This window comes from Cinclus cinclus, chromosome 12 (assembly GCF_963662255.1).
Source record: "Cinclus cinclus chromosome 12, bCinCin1.1, whole genome shotgun sequence".
Lineage (NCBI taxonomy): Eukaryota > Metazoa > Chordata > Aves > Passeriformes > Cinclidae > Cinclus > Cinclus cinclus.
The window spans coordinates 11,096,198-11,120,137 of record NC_085057.1 but is presented as its reverse complement, the minus strand read 5'-3'; the positions used below and the strand labels follow the sequence as shown (position 1 = coordinate 11,120,137).

General features: G+C 47.6%; 1 protein-coding gene across 1 annotated transcript; it reads right to left on the bottom strand.

Annotated features, from left to right (window-relative positions):
• Positions 1-597: 597 nt before the first annotated feature.
• On the bottom strand, positions 598-22,482 carry PODXL2 (podocalyxin like 2). The gene is made up of 8 exons (XM_062500995.1): positions 22,419-22,482; positions 18,103-18,399; positions 8,080-8,954; positions 6,988-7,062; positions 3,941-4,097; positions 2,990-3,051; positions 1,147-1,326; positions 598-807 (listed from the first exon to the last, which is right to left on the bottom strand). Exons 1-8 carry the CDS (start codon positions 22,480-22,482, stop codon positions 598-600), a joined length of 1,920 nt encoding a protein of 639 aa, XP_062356979.1.
• Between the last annotated feature and the right edge of the window lie 1,458 nt (positions 22,483-23,940).

The window sequence follows — 23,940 nt, the reverse complement described above, 5'->3', positions numbered from 1 at the left end:
TGAGATGACAGCAGGGAGTGGGTGGAAGGGGTGTCTTCCCCAAATGTAAACATCAGCTCTCATACAATTAGTAGCTGAATACTAGAGCACTAGAAAACCTGTTTTCACATGGGGAATGCAAACTCTGCCCAGGACATCGACGAAATCTTGGCTCCCCTCCATCCAGAATGCACAGGTTTTACTGCACCTGCATGGACTGAATGTGATCTCAAGGTCAGAATCTGGAAAGTAAATTCACTCCCCAAATCCGGACTCTTGGTGGCAGGCTGCCCCACCATCTTGTTTCTCCAATCCAGACAGTCTCAGCCACTACCACTATACAGTAAGTGCATTTCAAGGTGATGTAAGCATTGGTGCTACTGGTAGGAACACACACAAGGAGATCTATAAACCCACACCTCCCGCTTCCCTCTGTTCCATGATCCTCCTGGCTCCAAGCCTCAGATGCAGGCTCAGGACTTCCATAGGGAAAACTTGCCCAAAGACATGTTCAAAGGTTTTAAGAAGTTCCTGAGAAGCCACCTGATCCCATGGTCCATCAGTCAAGATAGGAGAGAAACAAGTGTGTTTAAGAGGGTGGTTCCCTCCTTCCTTTTTCTAAAGATGCGTGTCTTCCTCAAACACATCCACATCCTCGCTCGCCTGCTTGTTGATCAGGACATCCCAGCTGTCAGGGCCATTGATGGTGTTTCCACCGTTCACACTCGGCTTCTTCTCCTGCATTTCCGACTGGCTGTCACTGGCCACGTCCAAGGTGGGGTTGTCATGACAGCCGTTCTCAACAAAGCGCAGCTCCTCGCCGTGTGACTGCCAGGTACAAGAGGACACAAATGGAGACAAAGGGGGACAGGTCTTAATTCTGCTGAGAAGCACAATCAGACCAGGCTATGAGGGTTACCGAGAACTTTGTGGAGTCGGTGGGAAGTGGTACATTTATTCCCAACCCAATCCTCATGGTGGAAATGAGCTGTCATAAGCACATTTGCATCTCTCTTACACCTGAATGAACTCCACTGCTGCTCCAGCAGTGTATCCAGCTATGTCCCATAAGTGGGCAGGGGAAAACAATTGCCCTCTTAATTTTCCAATCTCCTCCATCCCAAGAGCTAAGAGTCTGGCTACCTTCTCCACCCACCCAGCGCTCACCATGTTCTTCATCTTGGGCAGGCGTCTCTGCCAGCAGTTGTAGATGAGCCCCAGCACAATGATGATAGCGCAGATGGAGCCAATGATCACCAGCACTACAAAGAGCTTCCCATAATCACTGCGTGTCTGGTTAGGGTGCGACTGGCAGCTTGTGGTGGTCGAGTAGTTCTGGATACCAATCTGGAAGGAAGGAAGCAGTACACTAAAAGTCCTGACCTGCAGGCAGATAAGAGTCCTGACCTGCAGGCAGATAAGAGTCCTGTTCAGACTTTCCAGGGTCCAAGTACAGGACCACGAATATGGGCAGAGGAACTAAAAGCCAGGGTTGGAAACTGAGGTTGTACATTGTCTTACATTACTAGAAAGCTCATAACATCATTTCCCACGAAAGCTGACACATCAGCAAATTACAGTAGGCACAATTTTATTTTGCTCACCTGCACAAGTATATCACACCTTTGTGTACGACAAGTTGGCTCTCATGGGAGAAACTGTCCAAGACTGAGAACTCCCAAAACAAACTAGGGACCACTGACAGGTGCTGAGGCTTTGGTAATTGGTTGGCAAAGAACATAACCCTAATAAATAGGTTTCAATTAAAGCTCGGGGCCAAAGGGGGCATAGTGGTCTTTACAAGGTCTTGAAAGTGGACAGCTGCCCCCTGAGCCTAAAAGCTGCCCTAGAAACTGGCCCCCTGTGGATGTCAGCAAACAGCCCAGCACTGGTCCCAGTGACTTGTCAGATTTGAAACAGGTTATGTATCAATTCAATAGTAAGTGTGACAGGTGTAAGAGAATATTCTCCCTTCTTCTTGCAATCCCATGCTTCTGCAAGGGCAGCACTGTGAGCAGAGTTTCATCACTGACAGAGCCAGAGAGTCAGAGGTATGGGGCAAGGAGGCTCTGGTATGACTCACGTTAACACAGGGCCACAGTTGCAAAGTCAAACCTTGCATCCACACAAATCCTTCTTTCTGGACAGTTCTTGGTGCTGATACTTCAGTCGCACAATCTCTACAGGGTTGGGTTTTTGCACTTTCTCTCGTGTAAGCCAATCAATACACCACTGAGCACTTAACTTGCTTTGTCTAACTGCACTGGTTTGTTAGGGAAAAACCTGAGAGCAGACAGCCAGCAAGGCACTGGCCCAACACTGCTGCTAAAATCAGCAAAATTACTCCAGTGGTTGGTGCAAAAAAACTCAAGCAGAATCAAGTCCTCAGCGCCCACATACCCTGTAGGACAAAGGGGCAAAGCCAGAGATCGTGGGACTGGTTTGTCCTCATCTCTATCCTCTTCCAAGCTGCCTAGGGTTAGAAGGGAACAAGTGAGGCCTAGAGGCAGCTGGGAGAGGAGTCTGACATCCATTGACCCAGGTCCTCTGCCTGCCCTTGCGGAGGCAGTTGTTTAAGGAGTGAAGTGCAGACCCTGGAATAGTAGAAGGTATGTGAATATGTCAAGAGAAGCCAGTGTATGTAAAACAGACACATGGTGAGCAGGGCCAGATGTGGGGGTCTGCAGCACCCACACTGCTTTCAACAATAGTATGGAAGGGGTGACACTGAGAATCCCAACAAAATGAATGTGTGAAAAGCAGTCTCACAACCAAGCCAGACAGGCAGGGAGGGAATAACTCACAGTTACTCTCTTAAAAGGAGCAGACATTTGATGGCCTGGCTACTACCAGAGAAGGGAGAAGGGAGTTTGCCAAGCATCTGACTCATCTGTTTGCCTGCTGTGGGTTCAGCATTTGGTTAGACTGAGACACGCTCCCAGTTTTCAAGTTGCTTATTTTAATTGTATAACTGGTCTTAACAAATGGATGCAGGCAGACGGGCTCTTACCTCAGCTAAGCTCCTCTTAACATCCCCCAGTGCCATGAGAACATCTTTTGTAGGGATAACACCTGTAAAGTAGAGGAAGGGATCAGTGCTGCTCTCAGTTCAGGTTACTCAGTCAGATATATTCACCAGTCTAAAATCCCCAACAGGATGGAGGCAGGGAAACACACATTTTTGTTCATTGGTTTTTTTATGTCAGGAGGCTGAAAGAACACATCATCACAGACAAGGGTAACTCCAAATGTCTTTAAAGGAGTAAAAAATCGAGGGATGAACTGATATCAGAGCAACCTAGGTACCCTCCCCATCACCACAGAAACTCTCAGGATCTGTGTCTGCTCAGGGAGCAAACAGAAGCACTCAGTAAATCATGGAGACAGGTTCATAAAGGTCATAGAGACCATAATGTCAACATTAGAAATCTCTGTCACTTAGCAGGCAGCAGAAGCAGTACAGGAAAAGGACCCCTGTACCAAAATGGGAATAAAGAGGGTTAAGTGTTCCAGTCCAGCCCATGTTCACTGTCAGCTTTTGTTTCTTTGGGGATGAGAGAGGGCACTTTGAACCATCCTAGTTCAATCAGAACTTAAGAACTGATAGGTTAGGAAGTGAACCAAGAGCAGGCTGTCATATCCTACCATGGAGGAGAGCATATAAGCATCAGGAGAAAGCTGACAGATGCTTAGGGAAAGGCAATCCAGGGAGGCAGCAAAGCGGAAGGCAATGTGCAGAAATGGAGCTTTGTGCAAGCAGTGAGGGACAACCCAGAAGGCAGATGTGAAGAAAGATGTCCTCAGTCCCTCTCCATCCCTCAAGTCCAGTGAACACTGAGAACTGGTGGGATTGAAATGGATTGAAAAGCAAAAGCTCCTTCTAGCATGGCTGTGTACCTCCATTTGGGAGCCCCTTAAACACACTCCCCATCGCAGGAAGGCTCCTTCTGCCAGCACTTACCCTGTTCCCCCGCCAGCGTCATTAGCAAGTGCTTGTCATTCTCATTGGGTTTGCTCAGGGAGATGAGCCAGCGGTCCTGCAGCCCCTCTGCCTGCCTGGAGAAGGCATCCTCCACCAGTGCCAACAGCTGGGGACCCCTCTCCAACCGAAATTCCTCCTGCCACAGGAAAGGAACCTTGGTGAGTGCATGGTAGGGACAGGGCTGGTACAGCTGAGATCTCACAAGAGCCAGCAGTGTTAAACCTGGCACAACGCTCTGCTGCACAGTGCCCCAGGCTGCACCCACAAACATCTCCTGATGCACCAGCCTTCCTCCTTGGCTCCTGTGGCTGCCATATGCCCCACACCAAGCCCAGCTCTCCTGGCATACAGGGATCCTGAAGCAACATTATGGTATAAGGTGAGAAGGAAGCAGCCAGGTTCTTCCCCACAGCCAGCGCTGGGTCAGCAGATGCTGCTCAGCCTGACATGCTCCAGCCATCCCTCAGCAGGCTCCTTTGCTGCTTTTTCACTCCTGTGTTTCTATTCTCATCTCCAGTTGCCATGCCAACCTAAAGACCACATAGATGATTAATAAAATGGAGAGTTCTTGTTGCCATGGCAATTTGAAGCGCTCAGGGCAGGCACAGGCCTGTGCCAAAAATGGCCTAATTGGAGAAGACATCGATGACTGAAGCCTGAATCACAAGAGCCTGGCAGTGCCTCCTCTCATCAAATTATGGGTTTTGGTATGGGGAGGCAGGAGGAGCTGAGTGAGGAAGCAGCACCATGATGCAGCACCATGATGCTCAGCTCCAGCTCATGGTCTCACTGCCAGTCTGAGGCTCTCTTTTGGGGAGAGGAAAGGGAAGCAGCTGAGCCAGGAGCAGAAGGACAGAAGTGAGATGTTTCTGGTGATGGGGGAAGCAGAGTTTGCAGAGCACTGATCAATTCTCCATGGTGGAGAGGAGGGGGCAGTGAAGGAGCCTGAATGTACATGTGCTAAGGTGGAGGCCACCTGCCTATGCATAGCCATATGGATGGGTCAGAGCCTGCAGTCCTCCCTCGGGCAAACTTTCCAGGTATGCTGAGTGGGAGATTTGCCCAGAGACTGAAGTGATTTCCCTTGCCTGAAGCCCACTGGGAAGACAAATGGGCTTCCAGCCTAACCCAGAAATACAGACATGGTCCCTGCAGCAGGTAAAAACCTGGCGCCTTGAAGTGTGCTGAAGGCTAAAGTGCAACCCTCTGGAAGGAGCTAAGCACCCTCCTTGTCACTCAGCTTTTCAGTGGAACCCAATATACACCAAATCGTGGCATCAAAAACATTGAAGTACATGAGGAATACCCATTTACACTAATTTAAACTACAGCACTTACAACACAGGTTCTCTTTCAAAGCCCCAGAAACCCAAACACAACAGAGTTCAGATACAGAAACCCAAAACCAAAAGAGACAGGCAGACAGTAGGTGAGGTGCCCAAAGTGAGAAAATTACCAAGGGTAGGAAATAAACTGCATCAACATCAGTGGAAAGAAGAGCTTGATTCCAGTTTCACTCATGCAAAGCGGTAATGGGAGGCAGGGAACGATGAGATGCTCATGTCAAATATGTATGTTGACAAATGTCCCTTTGAATAAGGGGTAGTACAGCACAAATCATTCACAGGGAAATATGTTTTGAAACATGAAATCAAGTAGAAAAACAGTTCAGTCCTGCCTATCCCAGGGCACCATCTTCCTCCAGAAAGGCAGAACAGAGGATTCAACAGCAAAGACATAATCTGATCAGGAGACATCTGCACATCTGCTTTTCAGTTCTTCCCCTTAGAGAGGTTTAAACAACACAAGTGACCACAGAAAGGAAGTTACACATATTATAGAATTAACAAGCATTTAAAGTCCACAGAGATGGGGGATAGAGTGATGGGGACATGAAGGAAACAATGCAGAAGGACTCTGGTTTTCAAGGACTCCTTTTCTGCATTACAATTGTGAACTGTAGCAGAGATACTGAAAACCCTCCACACTGGTTCACCTAAATTAGGAGGGAAAGATGACTTTTCATCTATTCTTAGAGCAGTCAGCATGCTTTACTGTGTATAGGAATTTCCCCATTTTCCCTGTCTCCTAAAAGGTCACCTTTAAATAAAAGAAGAAACAAAAACAACCAAGAACTCACCAGTAGTGGCAAGAGGTCAGTGCCGTAGAGCAACCTTGCAGTAACAGAAACAGCTGGTTCTGCCCACAGCAGGAGCCCCACAAAGCAGGAGTGCAGATGCACAAGGCCAGAACACAATTCCTCAGTGAAACATTTTGGTCTCAGGTTGTCAGGCTCATAATAATTTCTTAGAATTATGAAAGGCACCTTAACCCCAGGCCTTTCACAACTGGTTTTTAAGTGCCTGATAAAAAGCCCAGCAGAAGTGAACAAATGCTTTTATCAGGGATCCACAAAGGACTCTGGGGTCATGAATTAACTGCAGCTTTATGAGGATGGATGGACATGCATTGGATTAGCAAAGCATGGCTGGTTAACAGACACAGATAACACACAAGATAACAGGGTGGAGAGAATAGACCCTTATGGAAGATTTAGTGATAGCTGCTTGATACTTATCCAGACACAGTGCAACTGGGAGTCCCTATTCCTCTGAGCCACCAGAGGATTGTTACTATATGCTGGAAGGAATGGAAGGAAAAGGAAGAGAAGGAAGGAAAACTGCATTCAATCCTGTAAGAGGTGCAATGTTAAAAGCTCTCATGTCTCATGACAATCCAGGTACTGACTGGCACAGACTAGCAGCCAGAAGTTAGTAAAAAAATACAATATGGAACTGACATGTGCTAGACTTGGAGCAAAATCATCTCTCTCCACCCACTCTTTTTCCCTTTTGGAGAACAGGAATATTTCTTTCCTCCTCCCCTTCTCTTCACAACCCCTATAGGTTGAGACTTAGTGCTTTTAAAATGTTTTGTGGTGAAAGCAGACAGCAAGAACTGTGCCTGCCTTCATTTTCCTAAACACCATTGCCCCTGTACCATCAAATCTCTTTGGACTGACTTACACAGTCAATGTTATCTGACATATTCAGGATGATATAGTTCTTTCCCGCAAGGTTGCTCCAATCTTTGCAGATCACCTGGAGAGACAAGACAAAGACAGCTGGGTTCAGGTGTGAATATAACTCTGCTGCTGAAAGCACAGGGTACCCAAGGGACAGGAGCAAGGTGCTGTACCATACTCCCAGAAGCACTTCTTAAAGGATGTAACTGTCCTTTAACTCTCTGTTCTAAGGAGGAATCACCATTTCAGCACTAACACAGAACAGGGACAGAGTTACTCTGCCAGCTTGCCACAGCTCAGCTTGACCTTCCACCACTCCAGGAGGACACAGGTTCTCAGTGGAAAGCTCTCTAGCCTGCAGCCTTTTCAACACTTAACAAAAAACCTAACCAGGAGCTTCTGTGGTCCTTAAATAAACTGGTGAGACAGGGCAGCACTTTGCAGGCAGGATAGGATGCACAGAGGGTCTAAGTCACTTGCTCAGGCTCCTGAGTACCATAAGCAGAAAGCAAAATTAAAAGCTTTGCTTGGTACCTTCTCACCAGTCAGCTCCTGCTACGTATCTTTTCTTAACCAGCTGTCAGTTTGCTGGATTCAGGAACTGCAGTTCACCCCTCCTCTCCCACAGGCTCTCCTAGACCAGCATCCTCACACATAACTGTACTCTGCTCCACCTGCTCCCATCTGGTCCCTGCAGGCAGCAGCAGCAAAAACAGCACTTTCTTCTCACTCCCCTTCCAGAAATCCTTGGGGCCATGTTTGTCCTGACGCTTCCAATAATGCAGGCTGAGGAAACAAGGAGCTGTTATCTCTGCTGTGCATGCTCCAGAGGAAAGGTGTTCAGCTTCTGTTTATCAGAAGCAGGATTTTATGCAGCTAGGAAGATATGAGGGGCCAGGGCTTTCACCAAAGATGATGGATACCCTTAAGAACTGCTGTGAATAACTCTCTGAAAATTCAGTTTTGACTGAGTGAACAGAAAAAAACTACTTCCAGCAGTCAGACTTAGGGACGGGGTTAAATACTCTCCAGGAGTAAAGTACCCAAATATTCCCTCTGCAACCTCCCATCCCAGCCCCTGCTGCAGTGCAACCTGTGCTGAGTCCCAAGGCAGCTCAGTTGGCAGCATGGCCATGTGGGCATCCCCCGCCTGTGGTGATGAGCTCCTCTCTGCTGTCCCAGCCTCAGTGGCTGACTCGGTGTCATTCCAAACAGGATCCAGCATAGGCTCATCAGCTCTGTCCCAAGGAGACATGGAAGGGGGGTGCTGCTCACTATCAGAAGGAGTCTGGGTGCCTGGGGAACTGCTTGCAGGAGAGGGTGTCCCCACAGGCATTTCCACTGTCTGCTCCATTTCAGTCAGCACTGTGGGCTCCAGCATCTCCCACCCCACCGTGGGCTCTGAGACGTCCTCCCTGGCTGAATGCTCTTCCCCATCAGCCTCCACCGTGGTCTCTGCAAGCTCTGCTCCTGTTGTAGTCACAGTCAGCTCCAAATCTGCTCCCCCAACATCCCAAGTGTCTCCAGTTGTCACCTCAAAGAGTTCTTCTGAATCACTGGGAGATCTTGCTGCAACTGTAGTAGAAAAAGTAGAGGGCACAGGTAGAAGACCTGGTCCCATGCTGCTCCCAAGGTCTAAGCCTGGAGAAATAGAGTCCTCTTCTTGCCCTCCTATGGCTGCCTCAGTCACAACACCTGGCCTGGCAGAGGCTGTGGAAAACAGAAGGGAGAAGGAGTCCTCTTGCTCCACTGGTTCAGAAGATGGAACCTCTGGTCCAGAGGTCTGGAGGCTCTCCATTCCTCCTCTTGAGTGGTCTATAGGGAGCAGCCCCTCCTCTTCCTCTAGTGTGGAGAAAGGTATGTGTAAATCAGGCTCCACAAACTCTGCTGGTGGCTGGACAGTGGCCATTTCCCAGTTGTCTACTTGTGTCCCATTTTGCTTCTGAGATGAAGCAGGAAAGGTATAATCTAAAAAGAGATACAAAAGACTTCATATTATATCTGAACTAAGAACTCTGAGAGGCAGAGAACGTCCCATTACATGTGTCCAGCCACGGGTGGGGTTGAAATGGCAGAGACCCTCCAAGAGCAGGTAGCCTGCTACAGCAAGAACCATCCCATCCAGTATGTGTACTTCTCCATCTATCCACCCCATCCCAGTGAACCCATATTCCCAAGGCATGGTTTCAATATTTGTTCTCTCCACATCTGTTCTGTCCATAGGCACTTTCACAGAAAATAATAAATAACAGTTTTGATACCTGGCATCTTTAAGTCGAGGTTATGAGTGCTAGGAATCAGCTAGAACCCGGAGATTCATTTCGGATTGGATTGAGAAAGATATGGGGTGGTAGCAGCAGTCAGCCACAAGCTAAATGGGAAATACTACAGAAGACAAACTAAAGCACAGGAAACCAAATCCTCCTTCCTGGTACACCCAAGTAATACCACCAAACCCTGAATCGACCTGGGCATATTTGAAATGCAGAATTTTAGTTTGTACAGCACTTCAGAGCACTAAAGTCATCCCACAAACATCTGCACTAGCTCAGCTTTGCTACAGCAGCTGAATCTAACTCCCCTCCCTCCAACTACAGCCCCTGTTGTTATGTGGCTCTGACCACGAATAGAACTGCTCTTGTTAGACAAACAAATACTGAAGTAGATGCAGTTCACAAATGTAAAGTCAGAGCAGGCTGGGGCTTCTTCTGGAAGTTAACAAGGAGCTGGGGACCCAGGAAAAGGAAAGTATCTGTAAAATCAGATATGTTTAGCTCAGGGTGGCAGGCACAAATCCAGCAAGCATAAATCAACCTTCATCTTTCTTGAGAAACTGCTCATACCCACGGAGTTCTGTTTCAGGAGTCTGCATCCCAATTAACTCCCTTTCTAACCAAGCCAAGCACAGCACATTCTCAGTGAGAAGGGAAGGAAGACGATCCCTTCACAGCCAGAAATCAGCCCCCTGCTCTGTCTATGGTTATTAAGTAAATGACTGTCTGAAATTCCCAAGGCTCCCGTCTCCTCTCCTGCCTGCCAAAGCAGATGCTCCACTGAGCACAGTGGTCAGCAGCTGTCTGGATTCCTTACAGAGATCTGCACAAAAAACTCCATGCATCCCTGACTCCAATCCATCGCTCGCTGCTGCCACAGTGGGTGCAAGCTCCCAGGCAGGGAGAGCCATGTCAGCAAACACACCCATTGCCCCAGGTGTTCCCTGGCAATCAGGCAACACTGCTCCTGCCCAACTCTCCTGAGTGGAAAACACACTGTTCCATCCACCCCAAGCAGGTGTAAAGATCCTCCTGTCCAGCTGGTGAGTGGCTTTCCCTTTATGGTGTCAGCAGCTCCTCCCACATGTTGCCGGCAGGTGAGTGTCACCCAGCTGCTGACCTTCAGAGCCATGGTGCAGAGACTGGCTCCCAGTTCTGTCTGCAAAGAGGCCACTGGGATTCACTGCCCAGGGCAGGCAGAAGTCATGCTGCTTTGCTGCTGTGTCTCACTAGAGAGCACCCTCCAACTGACACTCCACCCAAAGATCCTGAGGATTAAAAGATATTTGCTTCCCAACAGCTACCTGGTGATGTTTCCTTATAGACCAAGGAGGCTGGTAAGAGCAAGCAGAAGCAGCACAGACCAAAAAAAAAAAACCCATCTCCCCTCCACTGCATGGCACTGGTCTTCCCAAAGGCCCATAACAACTGGTAACATCCCAGTGTCTGCAGACATGATCACTGCCTTGCTGGATGGATGGCAGGGACAGCCACAGGCCATGGGATTGAGCACCCATGGTGGGACTGTCTTCAGACAGATAGTAAAGCTTAGTGCCTCTCTCAGGGCTCTGCTACTCCTGCTGCTGCAGGGATAACTCAGGGTTTGCACCAAGAACCCCCTCTTCCCTGACATGCTGTTGGTGACAAGCGAGGGTTTCACCCTTTAAAACAAGGCCATGTCAGATGAGATGTTATTTTCAAGGATAGGTGATCCACTATGCTATCTCCTTTGCCTGAAGATGTTCTAAGATATTCTCAATTCCTTTCCACCTTCCTCTCTTCCATTCTCTTCTTTCCACCTGGAGCAGAACATGAACTGCAGGCAGATGGGCACAACAAAAAAACAAACCACAAAAAAGCAGTGTGAGGTTTGTTCCATGGGACCAGAAATGCTCCCAGCCTGTCAGCTCTCCTTTGAAGTCACAAACTCAACCTTTCCTTAAAGTGCTCTGTCACAGATTAGTTGGTTCCCATGGGGGAAAGGCCCACATGGTGCAGCTGTGCTGCCTTTCCACCAAGATCTAAAGATCCCAGAGGAACTACGGCCTCTGCCATCTCTTCCAGGCAAAGAAAGTTTGGGATCCATCCCACTCTCTCCCAGCAGACTTCTATCTTACAAGGCAGCCAAAGATTGAAACCTGAGCTGCTTCTCTAGGCCAACAAATGAACAGGGCAGAAGCAGACACAGGAATCCTCACACTTGCTAGTAACTGGGTTAACATTTCCGCTTGTCATCAGTTTCCCCACTACTCTGCGTTGTTAAGCTGGGAACATCCATTTGGTTCATAAGATCCCACTGATTAGAAACTCAACTCCTCTCAAATCCTGAGAGGGCTATTACTTAGATTCAGTAAGGAACAGTGAAACTTGAGGCATAGGGGTGCTGGATTGTGCTGCTTTAAAAACAAGGATCTCTCCACACAACCCAGTTACCAAAGGTGCTCAATCCCTTCCCAAGGTCAGGAACAATCACAGAACAATCGAGGTTGGAAGAGACCTTCAAGATCTAGTCCAACCATCAACCCAGCAGCACTATAATCATCCCTAAACTATATCCCCAAGTGCCACATCCAGATGCCAACTATGATGAGTCAATCCTTCCTTCCAGACTCTTCAGCTAGACAGTTCCCATCTGGAATCAGCTCCTCCTGTCTCACTAACAAGGGCATCTGCCAACTTCTCAAGATCAAGTGTCTTTAAGGCACTCACATTTTCTTTTAGCTTATACCTGTCTTCTATGACTTGGAGGAATTTTTGCACCCCATCCATCTCCCTGGTATGATCTCAGCCCATAAGCTGGTCCCAGCATATTCTTCCCAAGCCTCCATCCAGACAAGCTGGCTTGTCACTCATCTGCACAATGCAGAACTAACAGCTTGCCCATTTGATGAGTCTTCTCAGCATTTCCTTTGATTCCTCTTCCCTCTAGCCCTAAAGGATCTTCCATTTTTAGCATCTCTCCCAGCATTCAGGTAGAAGTTCCTCTGCAGCAAGTGGTTTACAACCCCCTTGGCCCACCTGGTTGTCCCCTACCTTCAGCAGACCAGACACACCTGGTTCCTGTGCTCTGGGCACATGGCAGTTCACCCACAGACCTTCCCACCTCCAAATGCCAGTGCCATCCACTTCCCTTCTCACCTCTTTTGTGGGGAGAAACAGCAACCACGGAACTGAGAGACACAGCAGCCTGTGCTCCTGCTGCAGAAATGGGACAGAATCTTCTGCTAAAGGAGACAGGTATTATGGAGTTGGCTGCAATGCCAGATTTGCATGGCTCATTTATCAGATCATCTAATTTCAGGGAGGAAGCAGAGCTCTGCCAAACCCAAGCATGCCCAAGGAGAGAGGAGGTAGCAACTGCACACACCATCAGCTCCTTCCCTGACAGGGTCTGCTGTCTCCCACCAATATCAGCAGTAGGCTGGAGCAGAAGAGGAGGTCGTGTACACTCACAGACATGGCACGTGCCCCTTTCCTGCCACAAAAAAAAAGAGCAGCCAAGCCACAATGGAACCAGCTTGATCACAGTGGGGGGAGAGATCACAGCTCAGGAGAACCAAGCACTGGAATTATGAAACTCTCCCAGCACCTCTGGCAAACAGTCTAGCAGGGATGGACCAGAGGAGTGCAGCAGGCAGACACAGCTCCACGTCATGTAGCCTCCCAGACCTTCTCAGCCATACCATCCCCTTGGGAGTCTGGTTCACCAATATGAAATTACACACCTCTATCCCACCTCTTTGCCACCACCTCCTTAGCTTCACCCCATAATGCTTTCCATCAGTGGTGATATTATGCATATTGCAGCTTCCAGCTACCTCCCACAATCCCCCAGCTTTTCCCTTCCAAGCTCTCTTACAAAAACCCTCAGGCAGTATTTTTTAAAGAAACCATCTTTCACAGCCTTTCCAAGTCTCATCCTTTGCATCTCCCAGCAGACCCAGGTCTGGGTCACACAGATCCATTTTCTTTGCCTGGGGAGATGATTTTCCCTGGGAGAGGTGAACGTAAGCTTCAAACCTCTTCAAAAGGCACCATTCAGGCAATGTCCTGCTTCCTCCAAAATCAATACCAAAACTTCCCTGAGACCAGATGGGCCAAGACATGGCACTGTGCCAAAGCACAATTCCCCAGCCAAACATTTAATTCATTACATTTGTGCTTCTCCATCATTCAGAAGAGCTGGTCTCAGCTACTGCCCTACGAAGTTTCTTATCCTCTATTTGCTATTAACTGTTTAAAGCAATTGTAACAACTCAGGAAGAGAGTGATCCTCATTGATTTAGTACACATAACCTGACCATAAGGTGTTTATTGGATTAAACTGGAAGATCATGTTAACCAGTGATTGAATTACTGATAACTAGAAGGTACTGTAATAAAGACAAGACCATTCCTGGGCTCTGATCACAGCACATAGCATGATTCACACTAAAACATCTGCCAATTTTGGGAATCACAAGGTGCACTCTACTGAAATTCAGCCAGGTCTGAAACTGTATCTGCTCTCTTTTTTGCAGGACAGAACAGTAAGGCTTACTGCAAACATGTTATACTCCAGCTGATTGAAACCACGGGGAGATTTCAAAGAGGCAAAATACAATTACTGGTGCTGGAATTGAGCCAGCTGGGGCTAATATACTAATCTTCCAGAAGAGCTAGAAGAGGTTATTATCTGCAACTCCAAGACAAGTCCACACACACAAAAGATATCACAGTAAAAGAGACCCAAAATAACAAAGTGATTAGGCCCCATTATGGTTGAATTTGCTTGAGGTATAGACCTGGCACCAAGGACTACAGCTGTTCCCAAATAGCCTCATACCTTACTCCAGCTCAGCACATAGACTGCAATAAAGGCAGAGTAAGCCATCCTCACCCAAACACAGTCAGTCAGGGATAACTGCACCAGAGTAACACCTTGCCCAGAGAAACCCTCTGTCATGGGTCAGCCTTTGGCAGCAGTGTCCTGACAGAGCTGGCTTGTCCCAAGATAGATCACCTGTGTCCCTGCACACTAAACCAGGGCACAAACAAGAGGCACCCCGAGAGCTGAGCTAGGGCAGGCGGCTGCTCAGCACTAAGCTGCTTATGGAGACAGTCTTTACCAGGTGCTTCATTTCATTAATGCTTGGCTTGAAGATGGTATTAAGAACTGCAGATCTGTTGTCAGTCTGGATAAAGGGGCAGTAGATTTCAGTAAGGCTGAGAGATACCAGGATCTCTCTGGCCAGAAGCAAGTAATTCATCACAGAATGAAGTGAATCGCACTATCAGAGAAGATGAACTTTATTACATTAACTGGTCAGAAAACTTACTTTTTCTTGAATATAGTCTTCTGATTTGTCTGTCCCACTATCCCTCATCCTAACTCTCCTGGGAATCCCTTCTACTAATTACTATGAATAATTAAAAGATTACAATTTCCTCCCCCATCCCACAAAGTGCCACACGCTGTCCTAGGAAATCACCAATCTATAAGACTAGATTTCCTAGCTCCCAGTACCATCATCCCTTGGTATTCAACCACCTTGGAGCTAAAAGAGCAGTTCCTGGCTGTAATGAAGTGAGCTTCATGGCAGCCTGCTGTAACACAGGAAAATGGGATGATGCACTCCAACCCTTGAGTACTCAGCTGTTGGGCAGGGGAGGAGAGGGACTAGATACCCTCATGGACTAGATATTCACAAGTCTTGTGTCCATTTCTAGGAGCCCACACTTCCCAACAATAAACAATTAGGCTGCCTCAGACTCAAGCCTCCACTGGAATAGAGGAACATGTGGGACAGTGCATCCTGACCAAGCCAAAGGAGAACACTGAGACCTGCAGACAGGCAGCACTCCAGGGTGGATACACCACCATGTAACTCTTTCACCAAAAACAAGGGATTCAAAGAGACCTACAATCCTTTTTACTCCTATCATCTAGCCCAAAAGCTAGATAAGATGTTCTATCTGTTGCCAAAGACATCCGTGTAACAGCAGGAAACATGGGGGACTGGAAGCCTCCAGGCAAAACAAGTTGGAGAAATGGGAAGAAATAAAAGGAGGATAGGAAGGGCCAGATGCAAGACCCTGCAGGTCCACTCTCTCTTCAGAGTTGATCTGTGGCTCAGGCCAATTTGCTACCAAATGTGAAGCAAAGCAGCCAAACCCAAACTACACCCAGAAGCTTCTGGGTTCCCTGGAAGGGATGCAAAAGTAACAGGTCCACAGCTCCATAGACTTGCCTTTTGGCTGCAGTACAAATCACACACTGCCTCTTTCCATAAGGACATAACATCCAAATTCCCACCAGACCTAATCCATCTCCTCGACATGTGACTCCCCTGGGTTCCAGCTGTGCACGGGGTGACACACATGCAAGTGCACACTTCTGTGCACCCTCAGACAGAATGAGAGAAATGTCAGGGCCCTTCCAAAGGCTGGTGCTCACTGATGTCAATATAGAATCACTGTTCCATAGCATAAATTAGCAAAAGGACATTATTAGGGAGAACCAGAGCCCCAGGCTGAGCTGTGCTCTGCCACTGGGAGTTTGTTCTCACTTTCTAATGGACTAACAGGTGGCCCTAGAAATGTTTTCTAGAAATGTTTTTAAAAGATGCTTTTTGTGTGCTTAACAAGAAAGAAAAAACAAAGGCAGCAGCTGCAGATAGTTATTGCTTTTTAGCTCTTGCAGCCTTGACACATAAAGGCAGGGCAGTCTACCTACACAGAGTTCAGATGGACATAAAAAAGGAGATGGAGATAACTAGTACAACTTTTGAATAGAAGGAGGTCTGGCCTATCTGTAAGACCCCCATCAGTCCAGACCAAATATCTTTATACAAAGACAAAAAGAAGTACAGGTCTCCTTTCATAGCAAGTAATATTCTCTCTCTAGGAGTACAACAATCCTGTTCTGATTGATGCAGTGTTTCAAGTGTGCGCCTGTGACAGAGTTACCAACTATGCTGGGCTACACTTCACTGAATGAAATCTCACATAAGAAAACTTACACCACAAACTTTTCTTCCTTAAACAGCAGCTGTTTAAAGCTGTTTAATGGGTTTATACATTGAAAATAGCCTAACAGATGTCATCACACAGTTCCACAACGTATCACATGGCATCTGTCACACATGCAGCATGTAAGTTCCATTGGTTGGGTGCATCTCTCATACAGACAGAAGACTGCCCAATTTAGGGATGCTATTACAATATCCTTTATTGTAAAATGACACACGGCAGGTTTCTAATTAAATTTTAAGTAGAAATGTGCTCCCAGCTCTTGAATAATTCAAACTGTTCTATTAACCAAGGTTCTGAAATGCCATTGAGACATGAGCTCTGGACACAGCAACTGTCAGGGGAAGAAACAGCACTTGGAAGCAGAGCAGTGGTTAGCTGGGCAGCGGATAGGGCAGGGTATGCATAAAGGACAGCTGAAAGAGCACATCTGCTCCTGGAGGAAAGAACTGCAGGCGAGAACGGAAGGAGAGAGCAGCGTGTTCTGCATGCAAATGGGGCGAGGCACGTGCAGGAGGCAAGGCTGGGTTCAGTACCCAGTCATCTCCCTCTCAATGCACAAGCACATGCTGTTCTCCAAGTCACGTCCAGATCTGTGAGGACATGCAGGTGCCTGCTGGCACACCAAGAAAGGCGTCGCTGAGCTCTGCCAGCGTGTGAGAGCGCCCGAGCCAGAGCGTGTCCCAGGGATGGGGCAGGAACAGCCCCATCCCATCCTATCCTCCCCCAGCATCGCTGCATGGCACAGCTGCCCCACAGCCAGGCCTGCCAGTGCCCCAGGGCAGCCAGAGCACAGCCAGACAGCTTTAGCAGGGCTGCCAGTGAGCAAAGGGCTCTGGAGACCTAAGCTGGGATGGCCCTTGCCCCACATAGCATGCGCTGTGCCCCAGCGGACAACCCAAGACACAGCTCTGTGGCAGCTCTCGGCCCTGTGTCAGCACAGGTGTTTTTTAAGGTCACAGAAATAGGAGTGGAGATAAAGCAAGGCTTGTGCTTTCTAATTGCAGACCTCAGTCAGATCTGCTGAGAGTGATACTGCATGAGGGAGGAGCGATAAGGCTGAAGCCTGGCCCTTGGGTAACACTTAATACATGCCCCACATGACACTTAAGAGCAAGAGCATGTGAAATAATCTCCTAAGCTACTGGAAACCCTGCAGTGCACCTCCTCCTTCCTCCCATCCCTCTCCCTGAGAGCATCTCAAAGCCAATGAGGGGATTGGGGAGAGACTACTGAGGGGACTCAGTGGTCTCAGAAAAACACTACACAGAGGAAAGCGAACTCAAATGCTAATGAAAAGCCATTTTGGTCACGACCTCTCAGGAAGTAGTGGGACAGGGTAGGCAACAGGACAGCTGCCCAAGGGACAAAACTTGCCGTTTTCTCTTGGACCAAGTCCCCACTGAAGTCACAGAGTGAGGAATCCAGAATTTGATCCAGGGAACTCAGCTCTGACTCAAATGCTAAGATGGCCTTGATCTCAGTTGGGCTCTTGAGACCTTCAAATTGTTCTTAATAGACAGCAACAGAAAAAAGCAAGAGAGAAGACAGCATAAAGTGGAGAATGTGAAAGGAGGGTGTGAGGCAATGCTTTTCCCCACTCATAGCAGCTCAGGAATAAAAGCTCAGCTGTAACTTGGTTTCTAAAGCCCATGCTTGCTCAGAGTTCACTGGGGACACATCAGGCACTGAGGTGAGAAAATAGAGCTGACATTTAATCTTAGGCCCTCTTAGCAAGAGTTGTGTCAAAGCAGGAAGATAGATCCCTGCATCCTTCCACTTCCCCAGAGTCCCTGCAGAGTGGGAGGGAGAATGGGGTAAAAATAACTTACCTGTTGCTGGTCCCAAGTCCAGGCTGGAGTCATTGAGCTCTCCCCCATCTTCCCAGAAGTACTGTGGGGGCTGCAAGATCTTGGACTCCTCGTTCTCCTCGCTGGCAAAGCCTGACCCTGGAGCAGCATGCAGAGAGCCAGGGGCAAGGTCTGGCTTTGCAGTCTCTGGGCTGGGTTGCTCATGGGAATTCATGGCCTCCAGGTGGGACATCACAGCAAATTCCAGCAGGGAAGTTGATGTGAGGCCATCAGCAGTTGGGTCCTCCGAGGAGGCAAGGCAGAGGCACAAGGTCCCTGTGTAATGACAGTAAACACACATCAGAGAGAGGAATGATACCCACTGGGCTTGTCTTCCCCTTGAAGCCTATTCCTGCCAAACCAACCTGCCCTGAAGATGGGCTGTGCTCTCAGCTGATAAAGAAAATCAGAGTATTTTGGGAAACATCCACAAGCATGTAGAGTAGCATTTACATCCAGGAGTAGTCAGTGCCACACAATCATCCAGCCTGGGGTACCTCTTTCTGGGGTGATGATTCACCCTCTCTGAGGTGTTTTTGCCTTTGTTAAAGGATGAGGAGTCTTGTTAACCACCCATCCTGGAGAGGAGGTGGAATGTCTTGTACTCCAGCCATGAAACTCTGGCCGTGTGAAAACTATGACAGTTTTTATCAGACTGTCCTGATCTACAGCTGTATTATATGCAGGGAGACAGATTCAAAACAATATTATTTTTAACCAGTATTAATTATGTTTTAAAACTATAGGGTGAAAATCTATTTTTTGGTTTGAACTTCAATGCACTCACATTATTGGTTTTCATAAGGAAGGGCTGACCATTAGAGGTAACAATTATATTGTGACAACAGCAAACATCTACCTAACCCTAAGCAGGAAAGCAAGCTGCATTTTGCACTTTTCTTTCAACATTATACTCTTATTATTTCCATTTTAACTATTAGAAGGATTGACTGACGCTTCTTGATTCCTAGATGAGACTTTAATTGTGATTTGTGTCAAGGTACATTCACATGCATATTGAACTTCAATCAAAATGCAAGAAAACGGCACCTGGGACTTGGCTTTATTCAGCTGCTAAATACCATTATAAATATGGAGGCATAAGGAAAAAATAAAATTACCAAAAGCTGTTTTACATTTAAAACAGTTTTGTTAAGCAAGTGAAGTAACTAATTTGGGTGAACTGTACCATTTGCTTTGCAGCCCTCTATTATTCAGCACATCAAAACTAGAAGATCTCATCCTCTCGCAGCTGATTTTTATTCATAGATTAGAAGAAAAAGAAAGGAGAATTTTTCTTGCTTTCTCAGCTCAGACTCAGTTTGTCAGTTGTTAATGAACCAGTCACTGAACTGAACTAATTGAATAAGCTGAAATGAAGACTAATTTGGTATTTTTCTTTGATAACTGATTTTTTAGACAACAGAAATGCAGCAGCTCTAATCCATCTGGACTTCAGTCAAATGTCTGATACAGTGCCTCATGCAGAATTACAAGAGACATAAGAAAAGATACCTATTAGCAGGAAAGCTGTAAGGCATTGGCTATACAGAAAAATGACAGAGGCTTGTGCTGGAGGGAGTCTACTAGTGGAACACCTCAAGGTTTGTCCTTGGATCTGCTGTTCTATCACATTTTCCTAAGTGACCTTGGAACAAAAAGTAGGAACGTGATAATGAAATTAGCCAAGCACACAAAGCAAGGAGACATCCTCACTGCACAGAAAAACCGTAGGTACAGCTAGGTGATCTTGAGAATGGGAATAACAAAAATATTATAAAAAGAAATAGCATCAAGTGATAAGCCACCCTCTTGAGAACTAGCACAAAACATTTTTGATACAAGAAGGGAAAACATCCATTAGAAATGTCTTAAGAGGAGAAACTCCCGTATTATGAACAGCTCCGAGATATCATTGGAATGCAGACGTGAAAACCCTTGCAGAGTTGTGAAGTATTAGAAAAAGAGATTTTACAAAGCACTGCTGAGACATCACCTGGGTGCTGCACACAGATCTGGATACCCATGGCCTGAAATGATTTAAGCAGAGCTGAACTGCCCTCAGGCAAGGACACAGACGAGGCAACCTCCTGATGCTGATATCCACCACTGTGCCCTACAACTCCACATCCCAGAAGCACATATCCAAATCAGGGCAAGTGCTAAGATGAACTATGGGGCATTGGCAGATGTTGGTCCTGGTGTGTTCATTGAAAACACTGGCAAGTTGGCACAGAACTTTGGCAGTCACTGCTCACCTGATGAACTGATTATCAAACCTGTCCTGGGTATACTGGAAGCCAGAAATGCATTTCTTAAGTCTCCTGCCTGCTCTGACCCTCTCCACCTTCCTCCACTATTCTCTGAACTCAGCAAAATCCAATATTGGTTACCCTTTCCCATATACACTTGGGTCAGGCTTCAGCACTTCTCAGTCTTGTTTATTTTGCCCTATTGATCCAAGGCAAGATCAGCTGAGGCCTGAGTGACAACAAAGAGGGAATGGCAAAAGAGGCAGTGTATCAAAGGGGAAGGAAGTTACTGCAGCATCACAGAGCCAACCAACACACCTCAGGGCATCTCTAGGGATGTGCCAACTCCTGAGCCATGCACGAACAGTGAAGTCCACGGCTGGAATCAAGAGCTCACACATCCCTTGTGTGTGAGCATGGACCCGGGAAGATCTGGCCAGGACAGCCCCATGCTGGTTAGGGGTGCCCAGCAGCCTCCAATGTGAGCTTCTCCAGCTGACAAATGACACCTGCATCACTGGAGGAGCAGCCCACCAGAGAGAACACTTGTCTTGAGGAGCTTACAGCTTAAGCAAACATGACAGAGAGCAGCAAGGAGAAAAGAAACATTATTCTCAAAGGAGAATAAATATTTCCAACAAAGGAGAGCAGAAGGATAGGAAGAGACCACAGCAGGTCCAAGGCCACATGGAGTATTTGGTTCACATGTGACTGCAACTGACTGCCTGGGTCCTGAGCAAGCTTTTTATCCACCCCAATGCCTCAGTTTCCCCTGACTCCCATTAGCAGAGATGGCTGATGTGGCACTTTAGCTTTCCAACACTACAAAGCACATCCTGGGTCTCCCAGCAGCAAGGCAAAGCCTCAGAATGTACCTCTGTGCCAGCACCCACAGTGCCTCAAACCTCTTTTCCATCAGCTACACTCTGTACCTCTGTGCCAGCACCCACAGTGCCTCAAACCTCTTTTCCATCAGCTACACTCTGGGCTGCCTACAGAGTTGAGCCAGAGCCCATCCCACCCCTTCTACAACACACATCGCATGGCAGGTGAACCTCGTAATCCAGAGAGCTATTTCCATCCATGTGGGAAGCTCAGATGCTGAGAGTTTGTTTACCCTCCTTTAACTCTGAAGTGTTTACCCGGTTAAAACCCCCTAAGCTTCATTATCTGGTTTACTGGGATGCTATGCTTTCCTCAGCCCAAGATAAAACTACACCATCTCATCCCTAAGAATGAGTCATGCACAGGCTGAGCAAGACAGGTGTCTCCTGGGGTGGATGTAACCCTTTGAGGTCTGATCTACAGGCACAGGATGCAGAGACTGGTCTGGGGGAACCCTCTGTGCCAGCCCCAGCCTGAAAGCCCCAGGACTCAAAAAACCTCCACCCCAGGGTACAAATCAGTACCTCTCTGGACACCATCCTGACACCACTTCATTTATGCCTTCTGCACCAGCAGCAAAATCCGAAGGCTTGGGGTGCCAAAAAGCAGCCCAAAGATTTGCCATCTTCCCCCTCTCTTTCAAGCCTCTCATAAAGGAGCTCCACGCAGCTGTCAACTCCAAGGCAAAGAAAGAATCAAAGCATGAGCTGAGCGGGGAGGCAGGGGAGCAGAGCTGAGAGAGGAAATCTAATGCCCAAGACCTCAGTTGCAGGCCATTTTCCTCCTAGGACGGGTAACAGGGATTAGACAACTTCTACCAGCCATCAGTCTCCTGATTTTGTATTCTAAAACGCAGATCAAGTGATAGGAATAAAGAAACAAATGAATAAAGACCTGCAACTGTAGATGGGAGGGAACAGGGAATGGAGCCAGGGCTCACCAGCTGCTTCAATGGGGCGTTTGTCTCTCATTTCTATTTTTGCGGCACCTCTGCGTAACCTGGAGGAGATGAGGATCTGCATGCTAAAAAGGGCAGCCAGCCTTCGGGGAAACAGCAGGGCTTCGAGCACGGCAGGAAAAACCCTCCCAGAGCAGACAGAGGAGGGGCAAGAAAGGAGAGAAAGTGGGAGAGGTAGATTGAGAGGGGAGAGGGAACAAAGGCAGAGAGCACCAAAAGCAGGATGGGAGCTCCTGTGCTGGCTGCACGCTGTCCTGCTGCCAGCATCCACAGGCGACACGTGGAGGCAATGCAAAAGATGTTTCACCTCTATAAGGAGCAGAATGGGGCGATTCCAACAGCAGGGAATAATGCTGCAGTGTTACCTTTCTGAGGCCACTGATAAAAAGCCAGCCAGGAGGATACAGATGAAATGAGTTTGCTAGTGCTGACCCCACTGACCCTTCAGAAAATAGTTCTTATTCTAAGTGGGGAAGCTTGCTCTGTTCAGTTCAGCAGAGGATTCAACACAACAGCCCCAGAGAGACGAGGGAGTTTCGCTCAACAACAGAAAAAAAATCTGAAGAAAGACTATCTGCCATCTTCCTCACAAAGTGCTGTGAATAAGAGCAGTTTCACAATTCTAAATAATTCTAAAAGAATCCCAAAGTGTTTTCTACATTGGCTGACCACGAATCACTTCAACCCTTTGCCACAAAGCAAGTCGCCTCTCCATGGGACAGGGCAGCTATTTAAAAGCTCCCAACTGGCCTATTGAACAGGACTAGAAATGAAAGAGGAAATAAGTCATTTTTGTGTCCAGATGAAATGAGAAGAGGGATTTGGGGAGATGAAATGGAATCTGGCTGTGACTATGTCAAACAGCCTTTAAATTTTTTTTCCTTTTTAATTAGTAACAAGCAAACCTCAATTTCTCTCCAAGGAAACATACAATCATCCCTTAAGATGTCATCACATCAGCTTGATCTGTAAAAGGGCTGGCGTACTCTTCACTTTACCCAACAGAAGGTTGGTTTTACCTCTCCTTCCTGAGTGTTGTGGCTACACCACGGTGCCATGGAGGCAGGATCAGCAGGCTGAAGAGAAGAACATTTGTCTGCAGCACACTCAGACTTACCTGTCTGTCACCACCAGCCAGCAGAGCCTGCACGGCCCACCCAAGCCCACTTGCAAGCCTACTTGGGTACCAGGGAGGGAGGTCAGAGCATGGTGGTATTGCCAACAAAGCGGCCACAAGAACGTCCATCTGGCCCTGCTACCGCTGACCTTGCTTTCAAGCCCACCCCACACCCAGGAGCTACCCAATGATTATTTCCTAGGAGAGCTGGGTCAGGAATGGGTCATTTACTGATAATCAGTTAGGACAGAAACACAATGACCAGATGAGGGAAGCATCTGTCAGGGATATTCCCTCCCCCAGACCACTGTGCCTGGAAAGGCTGGGGAGCAAGACCCAAGGGCAGAGACGATAGAGGCCCAGTGGCACAAACTACTTCCAGAACATAACAAAATGCAGGGCAATTTAAATAACAAAAAAAGATCCCCACTATGGCCAGTGGAGGAAGAGATGGAAATGTTGTTTGACTGAGAGATGTCCAAGCTGATTCCCACAGTCACCTGGAGCCTCTGCACTACAAACCCTCAACAGCTTGCACAGGGAAGCACATGGGATGACTGTGTATCAAATCAAGTTCTTCTGGTGCTCATTCAGAGTTACACACCATA

Excerpts from the sequence above, each read along its gene's own strand:
- PODXL2 (XM_062500995.1), bottom strand. The coding sequence starts at position 22,482 with ATGCTGGCAGCAGGACAGCGTGCAGCCAGCACAGGAGCTCCCATCCTG. Across the intron at positions 8,955-18,102 it reads GGACTTGGGACCAGCAACAG|ATTATACCTTTCCTGCTTCA; the intron begins GTAAGTTATTTT and ends ATCTCTTTTTAG. Across the intron at positions 3,052-3,940 it reads GACGCTGGCGGGGGAACAGG|GTGTTATCCCTACAAAAGAT; the intron begins GTAAGTGCTGGC and ends TCTACTTTACAG.